Below are 21674 nucleotides of genomic sequence, written 5' to 3'. Positions count from 1 at the left end.
ATGCACTGTGGCGCGCGGGCGGTGCCGGGACTGCCATAAGAGCCGGTGCGCGCGCGCCTACTGGTAGCTGAGGCAGCGGTGCTTGGGTGTGAGTCTCCGTCCCTCTCCTCCTTCGCCGCGCCGCGAGGCGCCGTCCCACCTCACCTCCCCCCCCTCACCTTCTCAGGCTCGGCGATGGGTTCCCGGGCGTCCACATTGCTGCGGGATGAGGAGATCGAGGAGATCAAGAAAGAGACGGGATGTGAGTGGGGGTCGGGGGGTTAGGGAGCCGGAGCGGCCGCCAGGCCTTAGCTTCGCGAGGAGGCCTCCGCGACACCGCCGGGTCCCCCACTGCCCGGAGCCGCTGTGTTGTGTGTGTCTCCTCCCGCCTTTATTGGCCGGACTCGCTGTGTCGTGTGGTGTGTGTGTCCTTTACTGGCTGGTGCCCCTGTGTGTGTGCGTCCCTATTGCCCCCACTTCATTGGCTGGACAGGCCGTGTGGTGTCCACTCCCCTTCCCTGGCCGGACCCGCTGTGTCGTGTGTGTCTCCCTCCTTTCTATTGGCTGGACTTGCTGTGTCGTGTGTCCTCCCCGTTATTGGCCGGACCCGTGGTGTCCCCCCTCTTGGCTCCCGGCCTCTCTGTGGTACAAGGGGCCCGAAGCTCGGGATAAGGGAGAGAAGCCGTGCTCTCTCTTCCTGTAGCGTTGTAGTGGGTCAGAGAGAGATCGTTGGATTTGAAGCTGTTGCCTATCCCTGTTTTTTGTGCTGGGGTTTCTCTCCAGAAACTATTTTTAGCTGGAAAAAGCTCTCCTTATATAGTAATTTTGTTCCCAAATGTTATTTGTTTTATTGGCTATCGCTAAAGTTGCCTTTAAGGGTATTCTGAATGAATGCTGCGTGGCATTTAAAACGTAAAGGAAGTAATGTAACTTTGAGGAATTTGGATATGGTTAACTAAGACCAGTGAAAATTCTTGCAGTAGTCAACGAGACCATTATTCAAGCTGGACTGTGGTATAGGGTATATTACCCTATGGTGTTTGAGGTTGTTTTCTGTAAACCTAAAGTACCTTAGAAAAGGTACAAGTCAGTGGTGTTTGACTGATAGAATGGTTGTCTATCTGAGAACTCCGAACAACTACTGAATGTTAGTAAATGGAGGGCGCCTTCCTAACAAGTCAGAGAGGGAAGGTTGTATTATAGGTATGACTTTACTGTTTGCCACCCCTCCCTCCTTTAGGTAACCGAGGTCTTCTGAGATAGTGTTTATTGCTTATGCTTACTGGTATGTTCTTGCTATTTGAAAATGCTTCCCTTGGCTTTCTTTCCAATGCAAATGGTACCGTATATTCATTTTAGGTGGTAGTACTTTTGTGTCAGGAAAATAAGTGGCCCCAAGGAAGACGCGGAAGAAAATTAAGACCATACTGGATAGTGTAGTGGACAGCTGAGTGAGTTAACATATTCTCCATGAACCTTTTTCCGTCTGTCAAGGGAACCTTTTACAGGAAGGCTGTGATAAACAAGTAGGAATATCAAAGCCTGTTTATCCAGCAAGGACTTATGGGCTGGTTTTTTTTTTCCTTTTTAGTCACAGATATTGTAGAATAAAGGTAGCCTCAACTTATATGAAGATACTTTAAAAATCAACCCAGAATGTTCTTCCAAAAGGTTTTACTTTTTTCTTCATGGCAATATTTAATTTGTTAGTGGTGTTTTATTGTTAGAATTTTGCTTATGTGATAGGTAAATATATACCATTAAGATGGCTAAATAGGCATTCTAAGCAATGAAATCACGCAGCCCTAGTTAGCCTCTCAGTACTTTTTAAAGTGGGGAACTTAAGGTTCTGATCAGCAGGTTTAAGTGTTTTGGCTTAATTTTTGGTTCATTTTCCTATGTTTTTACTATTGAGTTTTATAAGTAACACTGCTTTGTTAATCAAACATTGCTAATCTTCTGACTCATACTTGCTTTAAGTCATCACAATGTGTCTCGTTGCCTTTATCGCATTTTTATTTTGCCAGCCTGTAAACATAGTCTAGGAATTTGATTTTCCTCTGCCTTTTGTACTTCTCTAGGTAAATGGAAAATTCCACTGAGCTCTTAGCATTGTTACATGCTTTATACAGGTGCAAATACTCATGCAATGTACAAGGTGGGGAAAAGAACAAGCCCAAGACACTGGTTTATCTGGAACAAAGTTCACAGGGAGAATGCTAAGTTAGTGTGCCTGAGTAGAGTATCCTGTAGTTTTAGAAACTTGATGCTAATGATACTTTACCTACTAAAGAGTTTGTCATGGATGTGAAACACTTTGGCAGTACTACATGTCCATCTTGAACTGATGTTCTAGTACATGCTTCTAAGGATTCTTTTTTTGTTCTCCATGCTGTGCAACATGACTTCTTCAGTTCATCTGGGGTAACTGTAGGACTGGCTTAGCACTAAGTATGAAGGGCTAACATTTAACCAATTTGATGGAATTCAGCTATGGAATTTTATATTTTTTTTTTCCTGTTCAATTTTTGGTAGCAGAAAACTGAATAGCAGATGATACTAACAGGTGGTTTATCACTCATGTTAATGTTCTTTAGCTGAATAAATTTAAAAGTATCTTCTAGGGGACTTGAAGCATACTTAAAAGCTATACAATGATGCTTAATCTCTTGAATGAAATACAAGCTTGGATTAAAGTTCTGTATTGTTTTATATTGTGGTGAAAAACACTTCTTAAGAAGTTTAGAAACATCTGCAAAGATAATGCTTACAAGAACTGGGGAATAATGGGCCCAATATGATTGCTAGTGACAGAAAATCTTCATCAGGTTCTCAGTAACAAGTGCTAAGTTGCTGAAGTTGACAGTTCTAAATGTTATTTGATGCTGTATGGAAATTGTTTGCTTTGCATACAACAATTTTGAAATTGAAAAAACCTTCAAGGAGTCTTAATTGCTTTTGTATTGCAGTAATGGCTATAAGAAACAGATGAGAGGTCCAAGATGTTGCTTGCATTCTGATGCAAACCTTCAGAAAGCCATTGGAATGTAACAGTATTCAAACTACCTTGTTCACACCCCTTTGTTCCCATCCTTTGAACCAGTCTACCTAAGGATTAATAATAAACTAATGCTCATATCAGAGGCTAGAAGAAAAAAAAGCTTAGTGGTAACAGGTGGATTTTCTGATGAATATTTAATTTTCTAACTACATGCATACATGGTTATGAGTTTATGCTAATGTTTTAGCAAAATTTTCACTGTCTAATTGCAAGAAATTTCTAAATGATTTGATTTGGAAGGGACCTTAAAATCATCCAGTTTCAACCCCTTGAGTGGGCAGAGAGTACAGCTACTATTCTAGAGGTTTTGACTTCAGTTTTTAGAAGGACCTTAGTGTGATAGCAGTATAGATAAAACTGTGTTTCGGGTACCTCTAAACTTCAACCTTTGATTTTAAGAAGCAGTCCTAAATTGCAGATCTTGATTCTGGTTCCCCTGTGGTCAGCAGGGAATGTCAGATTGTTTCTTCTGCATAAGAAGGCTCTGGAAAGTGTCTAGTGGTGCAGCTTTCATGAGGGATGAGAATCAAAATGGGAATTGGGAAAGAGTACAGTGGTGGACCTGAGTCATCTTCCTTTGTCATGCAGCTGTGATATGCTTTTTATCTGATATGATGTTAGCAAACTTCTGTCAGTAGCGCCATTATTTATCCTATACTAGATGTTTTAAAAGTAGTAAAATATTGCCATTACTTTGGAAATAATAGGCGAGTAGAATTCTCATCACCTTCTCTTTCCTTGAAGGAGCCAGGAGTACAGGGTTTCCAATCAGATTTAACTCCAGGCTAGTATCTTTTTCATCATCAGTCATTGTTATTGCATATCATATCTAAAACACTAAATCAGAAATTCCAAGTATTTAAAATACTGGTCCATGCTTTCTATGCCTGTGTTATTTAACTTAAAATTGAGCGAGTTCCTGGTCTGATTGTAGAGAAGTTGCCTTACATGGAACTGAGCAAATTGCCTAACCTTATGCAAAGAATGAGAGTTGCCGAGGAGACAAGGAAGGGGAAACCCAACCAGTTGTTGGCAGGTCACCCTAAAGGAAGGAACAGTTGAACCTAAACGAATAGCCTGCAGAAAGAATAAACCTTATTAAAAAAAATAGTTGCCTTGGTTGCCACAGCTCAGACAACTGCTGTGCAACCTGTTCCCAAATAAGCTTTAACAAGTAACAAAAGCATTGTACATGTGCTGGTGAAGGCTTTTAAAACAATTGAATCTGAAAATGACACGAAGTCCTGTCTTAACATTTCAGAAAACTATAGCTTTTCTGAGAAAACACTGAGATTCAGTCCAGTCTTACTTCATGTATTTGTTAGCCTCAACTGAAGAGGCTCTGAAAAGCTAAGATCTTCTGTAGAACAGTCTTAGTGTTAGAGGAATTGTTATTCTAGATAGATCTAACCCGCTCCTGTCACAGACTAATCTAAAGCTCTAGATGTCTAATATCATGGATTGTCTAATATCTTGGCAATGTTGACACCATGATGCTAAGCTGGTTTTGGAATTCCTGTTTCAAATTGCAGATTTAAAAAGTCTGCAGTAACTTTCTGCTTGCTTTATGTCCCAACTCCCTCACAATATTCTTTAGAAATAAGCTGTTTGATTTTTAACTTAATGCCCTAGAAGCCTGGAAATTATTTTAGTGAATCCCAAAATGGACAAATGGTTTAGAGTCAGGCAGTCCTGTAAAGGAAGAAAAGTGATCAAGTGTAAGCTTTCTGACTGCTTTCCAGCTGCAGGGAAAATGAGTATGCTTTCTGTCTTTAGATGGAAAAAGACAACAGGAATAGAGATTAGCAAAAGAGAAGGAAACTTACTTCAGCAGAGGCCTACAGTGTCATGAATGATGTAGAGGTCATCGGTGGAAGCTCTGTCCAGATTTCTAGCTATAAAGGGATTAAGGGAAATACAGTGAAACTGAATCAAATATTTTTCACTTTAATTGCCATTTACTGAATCAGATGACCAAGGAATGCTGGAGACAAAAAATACAAATGGGTAGAAAGCAGTGTTAGACAAATTTTTGAACAGCAGGCTTATTTATGTGTTCTTGAATATTAAGATGCAGTTTACAACTCAAGAAGTCTGTAAACTGCTGATTGCTGTTTGCTTCCAATGTAACTTGTGTAATATTCTTTGAACACAGCTTCTGGCAATAGAGTAGCTCAGTGTAATGAGGCCTGTTCTTATGAGAAATCATTGACATGCTAATTTGTGTGGTTTATTCTTTCTTTTTTTTTTTTCAGTCTCCCACAGTCAAATCACCCGCTTGTACAGTCGCTTCACCAGCCTGGACAAAGGTGAAAATGGCACTCTTAGGTGGGTATTATCACCACTTCAGCTATCCTTGTATTGGCACGTATCTGTAATGGTGGTTTGCTGTTGCAGGATGCCTGCATATTTACCTTATTTGGTGAATCAGTGAAGCTATTAGAAAAGGTTCTTTCATACCTACTGTTTATACGGACATTAAAGCTTATTCTCTTATGAAGAGGAGGGAGAAATCTTATTGTTGAACTGATGTGCTCTAAATACAAATTGTCTTTACTGTTGTGCTGAAGGTTTGTAGCAGTTAATAGAATAAATGTCAGATTTGGTATTCAAGCTCTTTAAACAAGTGTTCAGAAATGTTGAACCATGTTTTTAGATTATTTCTTACCTTTCTTTGTGTTGCTTCTAATAGTTACAAGAATGGTTCCACTACTTTTTCTTCATCCTGGCTTTTGTAAAAAAAAGTCATTTTTGGGAGCATGGGCTCTTAGTTGTTTCTGATACCCACTGTCTTTTAACATTAGTTTGATCTGAAAGCCCTTTAGTGTTCTGAACTTTGCACCTCTTGTTGGACACTCATGTCTATTAGTATTTCAGAAAGAAATGAAAGAAAGAGCTGGCACCAAGTCAATCACTGTGACTAAACAAATGCACATTCTATTCTTTAAAGTATTAGTGCAGGATATTCCAACACCTCTAAGATGCTTGTCTTCTGTATACAATTTATAAAACTACAGAAGTGGACTGGTTTCTTGCAGAATTAAAGAGAATTAAAGATGAGAATTAAACTTAATCTGCTAAACATTTTTCATTTTGATGGACTGAGTCTGCTGAAAAGAGTATTCTCAACTGAAAGGGAAACTAGTGGGATGATCGCCTGTTAAGATATGTCCCTGCCTGTTGTCTTTGTTCTCTAGCCTTCCCCACTCTGGTTATTGTATTGCCTATTGGTATTGATTTGCTCTTTATTTACTGAACTAATTGGGAATTCTGATTGTATTAAACTGTGTAGTCTTTTTTGATGTGGCCTGCAGATCACAGCAATGTTATGGAAACAGGACAAGTAAGAGCTGTTCATGATTGCACTGGGAATGTAATTTTGAGACCAACAGAGTTAATCTGAGACCGTACTGCCACTGAATCTGTTGCCTTTGTGTTGATGCTGATACTCAAGGCTCATCTTTGGAAACTAACCTACAGATTTGAGAATTTGCCAGGCAAAACAACAAAAAAGGAATATCATCCATTTGCAGGTGGATTTTTTCCAATTCGCCATGTAGCTGCATACATCAGAACCAGTGCACAAGGAAGCTGGAGAGAATGCACAGGAGGGAGTAGGAAGGGAAAAGAAACCTTTTGTAGCATAGTATATGGAGTCTGGCTGGTATGGTGCTAATTTTTTCATTGCAACTCCATCCCAGTCAAACCCAGTAAACATTCAGGGATCACCTGGTATTTTGTATATGACCTTGCGAAATGTGACTGTATGATGCACTATGAACCTATAAAAGCTAGACCTACCTATAATCCAACATGCCTATAGAGGGAGAATCACTGCTTAGTAGATGAAGGTGACAAGTTGTAGGATAGTCTTTGGTATTACTGCTGGCTTACTGCTGTTTCCTGTTCTGAGGGAAATAGGCTGTTCCTTCTGTTGCCACAAATTGCTGACTTCTCAGTTAACATTTAAGTAATTGGTTGTGGAGTTGTACTGTAAACAGTACTACTGAGTGCTTATTTTGGTTAAAAATACTCTCCCTTCCCTTTTGGTTTGTATAGATATTTTTAGGCTGACTGACTTCAGTGACTTGGACTGTGACTGTACTGCAAATATCTGGACTTGCATAGCTGAAGGGATGACAAAATGAATTGTGGGTGTGGAGACAGTTGAGTTGGGATGGGATGGGCAGGAACTTCTTAAGCCCACTCTGTCACTGAAGGCAATGTAACATAAATTGTAGTATTGCCTAATTGGCAATTGTGACAGATCAGCTCATGATATTGCAGGTAAGGTTAATACTAGTGTCTCAAATTACTTGAATAAACACAACACTAACAGCCTCTTCAAACTTTGCATGTGGGTTCAGTCTTCACTGATGAATATAGGTGAATATAGTCTTACACAATTTGAACCTAGAACATGTTCTTCCTCAGTAATTCCCTCCAACTTTAAATTCACCTATCAAGTCCATAAAGTTTATACAAACTTCAAAGTGATTGTACTCAGTTTCTGTAAGAGGAGTAATTAATTAAATATGCTATGAATGTCTGTTGCACAATGCTTGGTTTCATAGTGTAATGTACCAGAAGGAGTTTGACTTTCAGTAAGATTACTTTGTCAGTAGTCTTATAGTACTTGGAAGGGAAATGAAGTTCATTTGGAAAGTCCCAGCAACTGTGCAAATTGTGATCCATTAACTTGCGGTCCTGGCCTCTAAGCATAGCCTTGCTCCCGGATGTGGCTGGCTTAAGAGTGGCATTCAAGTTTTGAAGCCTCTCCTTGCACCCACAATATGTGGAAACCATAAAGTTTAAGTACTGGAAAAGTACTTCCTGAGAAAAAACAATGAGGAGGGAGTAAGAACTGAAGCTTGAAAGGTCATAAGTGTTGGCTTCTAAAATACTAATCAAAGAGCATGCTACTTTGAGACAAGTGCAATGAAGTTATCACTGACTGCTGCCAACCAGTTCCAGAAGGCATATCTCCTGTTTGTTTCCTGTGAGCAAGGGTGATTGTTTCCTTAAGGATGACTTATACCTTTGACTTACAAATGGGATGTGACAGAAATCGCTCATGTAACTGTGATCCAGTAAAGGAGTTAGGCAGTTCCTTATTGCATGAAATAAATATTTAAATGTGTACCAACCATACTTTTTAAGAAAAAAAGCTGTGGTCCTTATCTATGTACTAAAAATAGGTAAGGTAGAGCACTTTGTACAGAAGATCTGATAGATAATGATTAGTCCTGGTAGTTAGAGGAGGTAGGTAGCTTGTTCTAAAACCATAATCCAAAGCTGGAATCTTTGCTAACCAGATGTTTCTCTCCAGTGTACCTCTGTGTAGTTTCAAGATAGTTTGGTTTTAGAGTTACATAAATGAGATGTAAGAGAAGGGTATTGATGGAGACAAAACTTCATGTGCCTTGTTTTGGCTTCCACATTTCCACCACCCCAAATGACTTACAGCCATAGATACTGATTAACCCTTAAATTCTTTAGAAGTATAGAAAAATATATTTTTCCTTAGCTTCACTTTTCTTAAGGAAAATTGTGAGTAAGCTCCTTCAGACTTGCACTATCTGAATGAAACTAGGTTGTAAAAGCCAATTCCTTTAAAAATTCTTTTGTGAACTTTGATTTCAATATTGTGACATGCTGAGTTGCCAAAACAAAAGGTTGATGCCCTTGGGTGTCTGTAGCTATATCTAAATTGTGAAATCTGAAACATTTGTTATGCCTGCATCCTAAACCAGTGTGTGTATGTCGTCTTTACATTCTGATTTCCAAGATGGGGAAACTGAAGTCTGGCTAGGATAAGTATGTGCTTGCTTCAGTGAGTCTCCTTGTTAGGCTGGTACTGAAGTGTACACTACACAAGAATACATCTGCCTCAAAACTTATCTACTAGTAAGTAGTTCTAGACAGATACAAATAGAGCTATAAAAAGGAGATGCTTGTCTAAACTGCTACTTTTGAGTGTAGCTTTTGCATGGAGCCTCCCACTTATGGTAGGTTTTTTCTGTACAGGGGAAATGACAGGTTAAGCACTTCAGAAGTATGTCTTGCTGTACAGCAATTGGTGTAGCCTGGTGAGAGTGGAAGAAGGAAGGCAGGATGAATATTTGGAATGCTGATACATGAGGAGAATAGACATGCTGACCTGTTTGTTTCACAAGATGGTGTTTCCTGAAGAACTTCAGAATGTCTCTGGGCCTGAAGGAAGACTAACAAGAGCTCATCAGGCCATCTATTAATCTTTGTCAGTGAATTGAATCATGTCAATCTAGAAGAGTTTATTAATTCAAACTGATAATGCAAGAATTCAAAGTAAAACATAAACTAGCTCTCAATGTGGAATTTTTTACCTTTGCTTAAGAAAATGCAAAGGATTTAGCTTTATCTAAAACAAACAAGACAGGCAGGAATGGGTTTGGATTGGAGAGTGATAGTGTGCTAGAGCAGTCAATACTTCCATACTTGACCATGCTTTATTCACACTGCTTCCCCTCCCCAATCTAATTATTACCTTCATATTTAGAGTACTTTTTGGCCTAATGTTTATAAACCAATTATTCCTCCAATAGTTAAGTGAGTTTTTAGAGCTGTGTAGGGATGAAGCTAGATGGCTAACACAGCTGTGAAAGAGGAGTCTGTCCATCCTCTTTCCACATCATTTTTCAGGGCTTCCAGCACCTCTGTCAGCTGTGGTGCTGTTAGATTTTTTTTTTAACTGCTTCAAGTTGCTAATTAAAGATAACTTGGAGGAAGGTGGATAACTTTTGGGGTTAGTAAGATACACCAGAAGATTTGAATGACAAAGCTAATATTAGGGAAGGGAGTAGTAGTAACCTGTTAAGTCTGTTTGGCCATATTGCATGATACACATTTCTTCTAATTATTTCCCTTTTTCAAGGGAATTTCTTGCTACCTGTATCCTCTGGACATTTTTCCTTTCCTCTATCACTTCTGTTTTGCATATGTTTTTTTCTCTATATTGTTTTACTTTCCCTTAGCTCTAGTTAGCCCTACCTTCCTCCTCCCTGTTGAGGAAATGGTATTCTGCTACTATCTAGAAGTAAAAGAAAGATGAACAACCAGAAATAATGGAGGAAAAGGGTCTAGTAGGTTTATTGCAGACTTTGGGGTAAGGCAGAGCCACCTTTATGGCAGGGATCTGCTATGTGGCTTGGAAATACTTGTCTAGCTTAGAATCTACAAGTCCCTTGCTGCAAAGTGTGAATGCGCTGGCGTGTGTATTAAATGGTTAGCCTCCATAATGTTAACTTGTGGTTAAAGGTTGCTTTGTATGTTATGTTTAAGCCAGGATTTAATAGATGCCAGGTAGCTGGAAAGGTATGTTGAAGAGTCATGTTGCTATGGCACATGGGCACAGAAGTAGGAGGCATCAGATTTCCTGTGAGCTCCAGCCTCAGCCAGGTGAAGTCAGTTGCTAATGACTTCAGGAAGCCTTAGTTTATGAAGGAGAGAATAACTTGCATCATGTGTTTATTTACTTTTATGGCTGTTACAGCTATTTCAATTAGAACATTGACTTGGTAATGTGCTTTTAATAAGCAAAAATGGTCTGCTGCAATCCTGATAATGACAGAACAAATAGATTTGAAACCTGGGGAGTTATTTATGGTTAATTGTTGATCTCCTGTTAGAAAGCAGAACAGCTGGAGACTGAAATGCTGAGTATAAATTGAGACTTAATACTAAGAAATAATGATGGGCAAGTAAAAAAAAACCTGAAGCATTAGGATTTTGCTCTAAATGGAAGAGAGGGCAGTTGCTGCTTTTAAGTAGTAAATGTTAGCATTGACAATGAAGGCATGTTGTTAAAACTTTGTTACTAGGACATTTTCCACATGACTGCGTCTGCTGCCTAAATCACTAATGCATACTTTGCCCTTCAGCTATAGCTTAAAATGCAGCAGTCCTGAAGGGTCTGGTAACAAGCTGGTCATGTTATACAAATGTTAACTTTGCCTATTAAAAATAATTCAAACCTGGTTGGAGTAGAAGTTTGCTGGGGTACCTTAAAAATATGGTCAAGTCCTTCTATTAGAAGGTCAAACAGTTGAACCATGTTGTTACAAATGTAACTCGGACTCTTACAGTGCTTTGGTGTGACTGTACAAGGAGTGCTTTAGAATGTGTTTAGAACTAGAATGTTGTGCTTCTGTGCCTTTCCTAGGCTAGACTACTACTAAGGATAGCCAATTATAAAAGGCCAGTGTACTTAAATAACCTCAAAACCTGTTTGTCTTTACTCCACTCTGCCAGTTTTTTGGTGTAATGACATCACAAATCAAACCTCGTTTCTGATACATTTAGTGAGCATACGTTTAGTACTGAAATTTGAGACTTTGACTAAACTTCAAAACCAGCAGGGCTGGATTTGACTTGAAAAGAATTGTCAGTATTTCAGGAGGCTGGGCAGGAAATGTCAAGTTAGGCATCCATACAGAACATTTTTTTTTTTTTACAGCTTTAACCCATTGCTGTTATCTTAGCAATTTAAAATCTAAATGGTTATGGAGTGCATCTTTTACTTACTGATAAACTGCTGTGCTTGTGCTCTGTAATGTGTTGGGTGGAACCAAACCTCCCAAAAAACTAAAACCAGACCCGTTGACTGCAGTAGTCACTAAGACACACTTGGTGTCTGCCTCGAACACACCAAGATTATCCTGCTTTACTATCAGTGACATTGTTAGGTTGAAAGAATAGTTATTAGTGCAATTCTAATAAAATAATGAACCCTATGTTCTTGTCATACTGATCTAAAGTGTTTACATCAGTACAACTCATGAGGTCTTCCAGGTCAGAAAAAGCTATAGCAATGTGAGGATAGCTATGCTGATCGTATACTGTATGCATGTAATAATGAGCAGAAAGGAGAATGGCTGGCAAGAGCAGTATTTGTAATGTACTGGTGAAGTTATATCTGGTGTACAGGCACCTGTCAAAGGCTAAATTTACTACTATAGGGGGGCTGCTTGCTTGAAGCTAAAATAGTCTGAAATTTGGTATTTATAAGATACAAAGTTGTATTAAACAAAGACTTTAGAATATGCAGTTCACCTGTGTTACGTTTGGAGGAGTATGGTGTTGTCCCAGAATCTGGAATGGGGTAGTGGAAAAAATCTTGCCAACTCAAATGATTTGGTACCAAAATAATTATTAAAAAAAAGTTCATTTTTATTTTGAAGCCGTATTTGGCTACAAAGCCATTTCAGAGGCTTTCCTTAAATCGAAAAGTAGTTGGCATCATTGGAGGAGGGTTTCTAGTGCAATGTTAGCATCTGAGAAGTGCTGTTAACTTGATAAATGAACACTGCTAGTCTGTAATGTAATATGTTCTTGGCATTGTCTTTTGCTTTGTTTTATACTGTTAGTCATAAAGAAAACATGATTTAAAGAGTTAGTTTAAAAACCATCATGTTTCTTCCTGCAGGAACAGAAGCAAAAGGATATTTTACTATAAATTCATCTTAAGCAACTTTTCTCCTCTGACTTCAGCATTATGCAGACTTCTCATGTTCTTGTTTTACTTAGCCGGGAAGACTTCCAGCGTATACCAGAGCTTGCCATCAATCCACTGGGAGACAGAATTATCAATGCCTTCTTTCCAGAAGGGTGAGTTCCAGTGGATTGAATTTGAGTCTGTAGTTTGTCAGAAGTTTTGATACAAGTTTAATGCTGACAATTGAAACACAGAATCGGAATTTCCTAATACAGGAACACCTCAAGCTTGTCATGAAATGTGTGTACATTGTTTCCTCAGCATGTTTTCATTGTGGAATGAGAAATTTACAGGTTTGTGTGCTTTATTCACTGACAAACGTGGGCTTCATGTCACAGTTTTCAACTCCTCTTGCTATGTTGCTGGATGCTTCTAAAGGAAGTCAAGGGCGTGTATGGACTTTGGTGCTTAAAGCAAAATTGTAGTAATGCTATTTTATGCTAAGTAGTATTGCAATTAACTAATTTAGTCTTGTGGTTTGCCTTTTAGCCTCTAAGGGTACCTTTATTAGGTCAGCTTTTCCCTTTGTTCTTAGTTTATTGCATTTAAGACAACTTATGGCGTTTGTAATGTAAATCCATAGAGGTGATCAAATTTGCAGTACTGTCTCCCTTCATTATATCTCTCTAGACCATTCTGTGGAATCTGCTGATGTTTTTGAACGCATTTGTCATTACTGATTGAAGATTGGCAGTAGCTGATATTTATTGACTTGATCAGAAAATCCAGACAGGGTTTCCTGGATAGAAAGCAGGAGTCCTGGGAAGTACTTACATAGCTCACCTCTAGAGAGGAGTTGTTTTTCAGGGAGTGGTGAGTGATAGCTGCCCCATGAGCAAGAGGCAGGGGTGACAGCAAAGGTGGCCAGGGCGATGTACTCACTGACGAGGGGTGCAGCACCTGAACAAGAAAAGTAGAGCAGGTCTGGTGGCTGTTGTCCTGTCAGCCAACAGTCCTGTTGTTGCCAGGCAAGTTGACAGTGGTGAAGCAAGTCTTGTGTGTCTGTCTGGGGAATAGGGATCCAGATCAGCAAGATATATTGCCAGACTTGGGCATAGGTGCAGGCTAGCTCAGGCAAGGGCCAAGGGTAAGGGCTTGAGCTTCAATAGAGCTTGCAGGCTAGGGGTAGGAGAGCCCTCAACAAGACTTCTCACAGCTTTTTTTTTTTACATGTCATACTTCATAACAGCATGATCCCAGTTGCAACTGCACTGTGTCAGAGCTGCGTTTGAGCATAGGCAGTCAAAGTGGGGAGGTGGGAATGGAAGAGTCTGCATAGTCTTGCTGCTGTAGACATTCATGCTCTTAATTACTGAAATAACCTGTATAAGCTGTAGTAAAACTGACCTGGTGAAATGCTTACACAGAGAGGACCAGGTGAATTTCCGTGGTTTCATGAGGACACTAGCTCACTTCCGACCCATAGAAGATAATGAAAAGAGCAAAGACCAGAATGGACCAGAACCACTCAACAGCCGAAGTAACAAACTCCACTGTAAGACATGTGAACCTTTTCTGTAGAAGCAGTGTTTTTCTTTTTTTTTTTTTCTGGGAAGGGAGTAAGGTGGCTTGGTCTTCTGTACAGTTGTTCCCTCTGAATGATATCCTGTAATACCTGACTTTCTTTTTTAAATTAACTTACAAGCTTATCTGTTCAGAATGTCAACAATTTAGGTATTCTTGTATTGAAATTTGGTGGAATTGGTTGAATCTTGATTAATGTGATGCTTTTTCAAATGTCATAATGGAAGTGTTTCAAAGTGGTCTGCATCCAAATCTATTTCAGAGTTAGATGCCACATACCATACGTGAACGGGCTTTTCTGCTTCTTTATCCAGTCTTCCATAAAATACAGTGCTTTTTTCATTACCTTCAGCTGAGTACTACCTTGTAGGCAGAAGTCCAAATACTCAGTATTAGCAGAATGCTCTTGCTCACTAATCAAGGCTGACAACAGTCCTCAGAGCACTTAAAATCTGTCATATCTCATCCAGGATACAGTCAAAGAGAATGAATGGTAATGTAAAAATGGTTGGCTCTGAAGTATTAAATGTTTCTTACTGGTAATACTGCTTTCATGACTTGGGGCTTTGATGAAATAACCTCTGCAAGCAGAGTGCTTCTGAAAGTACTTGTGCTGAGTTAAGATCTTTTTCAGTTCTTGGCAATAATTTTTTTCCTGCATGTGATAATAACACTTTATGGAACTGAATGTGAATTAAAATATTAAGCTAATTATATTAGATAAATATTTATAAATACCTACTTTATGTAAATGTATTGTTATGAAGAAAAATAATGGCACTTGAATTAAGCTACTTATTCTTTTCTACCCTGTAGTTGCTTTTCGGTTATATGATCTAGATAAAGATGACAAGATCTCCAGGGATGAACTTCTTCAGGTAAATAGCACAGGGCTGCTTTGAGTGATTCCATCATGACCTGTGTGACTTCCCCCATTTAGAATTAAGAGGGGACTTAAAACAGTCTTTTCAAAAGAACTGCTTGAAGGAATTCAGCTAATTGCTTATCTCTGGTTTAAAGTTTTAGATATGGTATGAGATTTTGACCTCATTTGGTAGCCCAAGCTTTTCAGCATCAGACTGGGAATGCTAGCTTCAAGTTTAAACCAGACTATTAATCAGATTCTACTGGAAGTTTTACTTAAATATCCAGCAAATACACCAAGCCCTTTAAGAACTACTTCTATAACTCTCAAAGGTGATTTAGACAATCCTTGAGGTGGATTAGGTTGTTTGCATGATCCTCTGTGCATCCTCTCAATGGAAGGAAATTTCTTGAAACTGCAGCAAAGGTGATCAGTTGATCAGTGCTGAAGATGCTCTATGAAACTATGCTTGCACTAGGAGTAATTGCATACTGCTAATCCTGTGAAATAGATGTGGCAATTTGTGATTCATGATGTAGGACAAGAATTTGCTTTTGACTGAAATTCCTTCTTCTATCTTCACAGAAAATGCTTTACTAACTCTAGAGAGTTATCATTTGACCACATACTTAACAGAATTCCTGTAGGCAACTTACCTTAAACAGCAGAGATTCAATCAAGTTTTTGTGTGTTTTTTTTTGGGGGGGGAATAAAAAAAGCATTGGAGCAAACCTTTGTTCCAAAAGGTTTCTCATCTTTCTACCTTTTCCTGCTGCCTAGAGAAAAAGCAGGGCTCTTTGAGAGGTGGCTACAAAAGGAAGCTCTGTTTCCTGAAAGCCTTGATGTACAAAGGACAAATAGAAACCTGCCTAGGAACTGCTTCCATTGAAATCCTCCAGGGGTGTTCTTGTGTGGGATTTTGACAGTACATGTGAGAAAAACAGCACTAAGAATGCTTCGGTTCCTATGTAAATAATTCTGCTTCTCATTAGAAATACCCTATGTGATCTAGAGAGTTCTCTGTTACAGGTATTACGGATGATGGTTGGTGTAAACATTTCAGATGAGCAGCTGGGCAGCATTGCTGACAGGACAATCCAGGAAGCTGATCAAGATGGGGATAGCGCCATCTCCTTTGCAGAGTTTGTAAAGGTTGGTAAATTATTTTTAATGAGTAAATGAAACTACTTGCTGATGGGCATGTTATTCAGACTTAAATGCAAATGGAAACAGAGGAACTTGTTCAGAAAAATAGTCCTGCCTGTATTTGGGCAAAGCAAGCCTTCTAGCTCTTTCCTTCTTTAATCAGGACATTTTTCTTATACCGTCAGGGTACTGGTAATTAGTCCATATGATTCTTCATACTCTTACATAAGCTACAGCAATGAACAAACAGCAGAATTTTCATTTCTTTTGCAACTACTTCTTTCTATGTAAGTAGCCTGACTAGCACTGTTATGACAATGTAATTCTGCTCTAATTGTGCTGGTCAGTCTTGTGGGTTTTATCCATTGACAACACAACTAATGTTCAGTATTCAAGTTCCTGGCTCTGGTCCTTTGAATTACATATTTTCATTAGTCAGAAATTGGTAATGGTAAGGATCCATTATATAGTCATAGGAGAAAGTTGTCCTATAGCTGACAACTTCAGCTGCCCATGGGATGGCATTAATAGGAGGAACCAGACTCATCGTGGAGGTGGACAAAGATTGGACAAGAGGCAACAGAAACAATTTGCAGCATGGGGAAATTCTGGTTAGCTGCAAGGAAAGCTTGTTACTGAGATGGTGATCATGGATGCTGAAGATGTAGAGCTTGCTTCCTTGGAGATATTTAAAACTTAACCGGAGAAGGCCCTGATTTAGCTGGACCTGCTTTAAGCAGAAGTTGAGGGAGTTGGACTGAAAGATCTCCAGAGGTCTCTTCAAACTTAAATTACTCTGATCTTGGAATACTGAAGCCTGCTGCCTGGAGCAGACTAGTGTCTTCATTACCTCAGTGTTAATAGCAATTCAGTGAGTGAAGTTGCCAGCTTAGTTTTATGGTGATCTGTATTAGTGATGCTGTGGTCTTGATTTTGGCTCTTCAGTGACTGCTCATGTGCCTTCCTCTGCTCAATTCTCCCTTTTGTTTCCTGGCCATGTGTTCACATGCAATCCAATTTTGTGTGCCCAAGCACTTCTGGGTTGTTGGCAGATGGAAACTGCGTTGTTTACATTTGGGCTGACAGCTGCCTTCAAGCTTTAACAGCTGCAGTTTTCCTTCCTTGGAATGATCTTAGTCCAGAATGAAAAATAGTCTCTAGATGAAAGACTGGCATGCCAAATTGAAGATGTCCCATGTTCCTGCCCATTTCCTGTGTACTAGTGTAAGAAACCTTGTAGGAGAGATGTACAGTAACTTAAGTAGCTGTTTCTGAATTTTATTGCAGGTTTTGGAGAAGGTGGATGTAGAGCAGAAAATGAGCATTCGATTCCTTCACTGATGGATGGAGAGCCTGTTCCTTTCTACTCCTGCTATATAATAAATAGAACTTCATTTTCTCCTTAGCACCCTCCCCCAGAGTGTTGCTACTGGTGCATATACAATACATCTCCAACCTCTCCCTGATTTATTTTATCAATGTGAACATTCCCTGTGCATCAGGAACAAAGGGAAATGGCTGCCATGCACCTTGGAAAGGAGTGTTGTTTTTTTAAGGTCTTGCTTCCAGTTTTTTTACCCTTTCTCCCTTGTCTACTTCTGCACTACCTTTTCAGCAAAAATGTCTGTTCTTGTGTACTGCTGTTTAATCTACAAACTGATTCTTCTGAGCTCTGAATCTGAGAATGGAAAAACAGGAGCATGCCACGGAAGTGCCCTCTGAAAGAGTTTGGAGAAAAGCATCTATTCAAATACTAGGTGCAGTGATGATAGTTCACTTTTGCTTCCAGTAGCAACACCACATTACAGCTGCCTTTTTTTTCATTTCCTCTTTGGGTCTTTACATGCAGATTGGTTTTTTCTCTACTTCCAAATCTGCCTTTTACTTGTGGACTTCTCAATCTCTGTAGCTTTGTTGGGCAACTAGCACAGAATGTATGATGGTAGCCTAGAGTGCTGTGAATACATGGCTGGCTATTTACGAACACATACAGAGATGTGTCCCTTTTCCGAGTTAAGGAAAGATGGCTCGTCCATCTATCGTCATGTCCGAAGTGACGACGTCATGTTTTAGTAATCATCACGAGATTCCAGCACTGTATACCATACTGTTGATATTTATTAAATCTGAAAAACATAAAAACATACAATAAATAACTATTAAAACCAAAGACTAAAAGACAAACATAATATCAACAGTAACATATATTTAATAACAAACATAAAACCAACAATAAATTAAAACCAACAACTTCACTATAAAACAAACAATTAAAACCAAAAATGAAAATTCATGTGCAAAAAATTAAAATTCAAGTAACGCCTGTGGCAGCTGAGCTTGAAAAGATGTGGACAATATCAACAGATGAGAACAGAGCCAAATTTGATAGTCTTATCGCAGTTTTGTTAATACGGGACTGAGAGAGTCCAATGTCTAACAATACCTCACTGTTACCATCGTACCATTTACCCCTCGCACCCGGGGGGAAGCCAAAAAATTTTACAGACAAAGCACCCGTTAAATTTATAATTTGATCTCTTAAATGTTCATATTTCTGAACTTTTTCTACGGCTGCTTCTTTTAATGTTAAAGAGTGCTTTCATATTGAATGGTGACATCAATCACTATCGCAGCCTTGTCTTTAACAATAATCATATCTGGTTTAAAAAGCTCATTATTATCATTCCTAATCAAAGGTTCAATGAAAATTTTCCAATTTTTCTTTTTGGCTTCTTCTGCTATGATATTACAAGCAATATTATGTCGTTTTATTCTTGCTTCCTGCACCCTCGGACAGTAACCAATTATATGGGCGCAGGATTCGGTCTGCAGGTCTTAATCTGGGCTTCATGCCTCCCCGTAGACAGGAATTCCCTGTTGGGGTATACGTTTGCCCGTAATTGCAGCACTGTTAGTAATTTTCTATGGGGAATGCCCTTATAATTTACAATCCAATCATTGCTAATTTTATTTTCAAAATTCTTAATTCCAATTCCCTGGGATCCTAACTTTGTCCAATTAACGAATTCACTTTTTCTCCAATCACTAGGCCTCGGAAAAATGGTTTTGGGAGTGGATACTTCCCATTCCGAGGTTGGGTTCTCTCCTGATGTTATCTCAGAAATTTGCATTACAGATCTCGGATCCCATATGGATGGTATCTTATTTTTGTCGCCCCCAGCTGTTATCCATAATTTTTCATATTCCTTTACAGTGCTGTGAATACATTTTTATTCTTTGTGGGATTAATTCACAGGGACAATAAGAGAACCTGTGGTGGAGACAGGCTCTGGTGTCCTTAAAAGTAATAGGAATTCTGCACAAAGTCAATTACTGTTCCAGTAGCAGATGCAGGAACTTGTTTCTTTGAGTTGCTTGCAGGCTTGACAGACAATGGACCATGAAGTGCCCTCTCCAGGTTGCTTTGTTCTAGGATCTCTCTGCTCATCCAAGTGGTTTTGCCTCTGAAGGTGTGAACTTGTTTTACCCATGTATGTGATGGAAGAAAACTAGTGATGCTAGTGATGGTAGCAGTGTCATGAAACATGGTACTGACTTTTTTCTCTTAAGTCATAATGGTCTGGATAATCAATTATTTATATTTTCCAGTATGGAAGTCCTGGTCTGCTCATGTTGAGGGTGGTAGTTGTATTTATGAAAGCTCTAGCATAGAAGTATAATTTGGGGGAAGTACGCGTTATGCCAAACATTTCAGGATGTTTCTACACAAGCCTCTTTGCAAGTATAAGATTATTACTATTAATATAATTCTGGTAAGTTCAAGAGATGAAAATTGAGGGTTCAATAGTAACAGTTTTCTGTGGCTAGGTTGGCAGACCTCATCTAGTTCAGCTGGAGCATCCTATAGTCCTTCCAATAAAACAAAAAAAATCTTTGGGAGCTTCTTTATTGAAGAATCAGTGTTATAACTGCTTCTCTGTCATGTGTTAACATTTCTAGAAACACTTGCCAGTCTCAAACTATCCTCAAATGTGCATTTCCTTTTTTTCTCAGTTCCTTTAATCATCACTTGTGTTAAAGAATAATGTGCAAGTCTCTGAAGGATTTTATTTGTTTGCAATTCCTTAATTTAAAAGTGAAATGTTGCACTTCATTGTTTTGCACAGTGCAGCACAATTTCAGAATGAAGAGTAAAAAACCTCTGCTCTATATGAAAAACTACAGTTTTAGGACCATGTCTTGTAAAATAGGGATGTTAACAAATTGAAAAGTAAAAAAGTGTGTAGGCTTTGTGATCTGCTTGAAAGTAGATGTTGCTCTTAGCTGGCTCTATATTTGTATCCTACAGTTGTGCCTTATTGTCCCAGTAAGACTGGATATTGTATTTATCAATCCATAAATAAACCTTCCACTATATGAAAAAAAAAAACCAACCCCAGAACTATCACTGTATGGTAACTGACTATTGACTTTTCCAGTTGTTGAATACCAATAAAACAGTGCTAGCAGGCCTTACAGATCAAGCTTTTTGAATTGAGCTTGTTTTCAGTACATTAATAATCCTCCTTTCTGCTGAGAGTAGAGGGAGCTTGTGCAAAACATAAGCTCCAGAAGATGACAAGCAATTGTACTGCACTATGGATTCTATAACAACATGACATTAACACATCTCCATGTTTCCAAACCAGGCTTCTTTTCCCCATAGCAGTAGTGTGTTGTTCTAATCAAAGGGTATGCTAATACCAATGTCAGTTTGTCTGTCCTGATAAGCCTCTGCCTCAGAAATTGGGTATTTTTTGCTAATGTGCTTTCGTGAACACAAATACTCTTAACAGGTGCATAGCAACCCCCCCACAGCCAGAACAAAATCCAACTAACCTTCCTGCAATAAAAAAAAATAGATTTCAGCTTTGCTGTTTGGCTTCCATGGGCTTTACGCAGCTGAGTAACTTGTTCACAGTTCTGAAATGCACATATTTAATGTGCAACTTAAAAGGTGGCACACAATTTTGCAGGACTGAGATCTTGAATTTATGTTAAGTTTAAAGTTGTTCAGCAGTAAGCTATACTATATAAGCAGGTCTTTGCAGAAGTAATAGTTTTAGTGTACCTGATTGCTTGTAGAAAGCAAGCGTAGAGAACACAGGTTATCTGTGAAGGTGAAAGTCTGGTTGATCAATTCAAAGGCAGAACTGCTTAGTATTTCATCTTTACCTTTTGAAAAAGCAGTCTATTGGATAGGTAGTTCTATGCAGCTGTAGTGTTTTCTACTCTACTGGCACATCTGTGTTGAAATCTGCAAACTCAAATTTGTTATATTGAGAATCTCTGTCTGGCTGCATGCAGCTAAATAGTTCTTAGTTGTTTGAAGACTAGAAGTAGGTTTGATAGCTAATCAGTATGGAAAGGTGACAGATGAGCTGACTTTAGCTGTAGGCCCAGTAACTTGGCATCAGGTCTGGGCAAAATGAAAGAATCTGGATGCAGGGTTTGACTGGGGAGGAACAGAAGTAAAAATAATGTCAGTTTTCCCAACTACAATGGAAAATTACTTAAAAGGTCTGCTTTCAGTTCTTCTGCAATGACGGCTTTGGTTGTAAATGGCA

General features: G+C 39.0%; 1 protein-coding gene across 1 annotated transcript; it reads left to right on the top strand.

Annotated features, from left to right (window-relative positions):
• Positions 1–18: 18 nt before the first annotated feature.
• CHP1 (calcineurin like EF-hand protein 1) lies at positions 19–20901 on the top strand. The gene is made up of 7 exons (XM_054067644.1): positions 19–241; positions 5296–5368; positions 12605–12685; positions 13940–14067; positions 14913–14974; positions 15991–16113; positions 17395–20901. Exons 1-7 carry the CDS (start codon positions 175–177, stop codon positions 17446–17448), a joined length of 588 nt encoding a protein of 195 aa, XP_053923619.1. The 5' UTR covers positions 19–174; the 3' UTR covers positions 17449–20901.
• Positions 20902–21674: the final 773 nt, after the last annotated feature.

This window comes from Cuculus canorus, chromosome 5 (assembly GCF_017976375.1).
Source record: "Cuculus canorus isolate bCucCan1 chromosome 5, bCucCan1.pri, whole genome shotgun sequence".
In the NCBI taxonomy this organism is placed as follows: Eukaryota; Metazoa; Chordata; class Aves; order Cuculiformes; family Cuculidae; genus Cuculus; species Cuculus canorus.
Note: the sequence above shows the minus strand (reverse complement) of the source record. Positions and strands in the feature narration are given on the sequence as shown.

What these genes read in the sequence shown, in the direction of transcription:
- CHP1 (XM_054067644.1), top strand. Translation starts at nt 175, where the DNA reads ATGGGTTCCCGGGCGTCCACATTGCTGCGGGATGAGGAGATCGAGGAG. An exon ending in GATCAAGAAAGAGACGGGAT is followed by an intron (nt 242 to 5,295) that starts GTGAGTGGGGGT and finishes TTTTTTTTTCAG; the next exon opens with TCTCCCACAGTCAAATCACC. An exon ending in CCGAAGTAACAAACTCCACT is followed by an intron (nt 14,068 to 14,912) that starts GTAAGACATGTG and finishes TCTACCCTGTAG; the next exon opens with TTGCTTTTCGGTTATATGAT.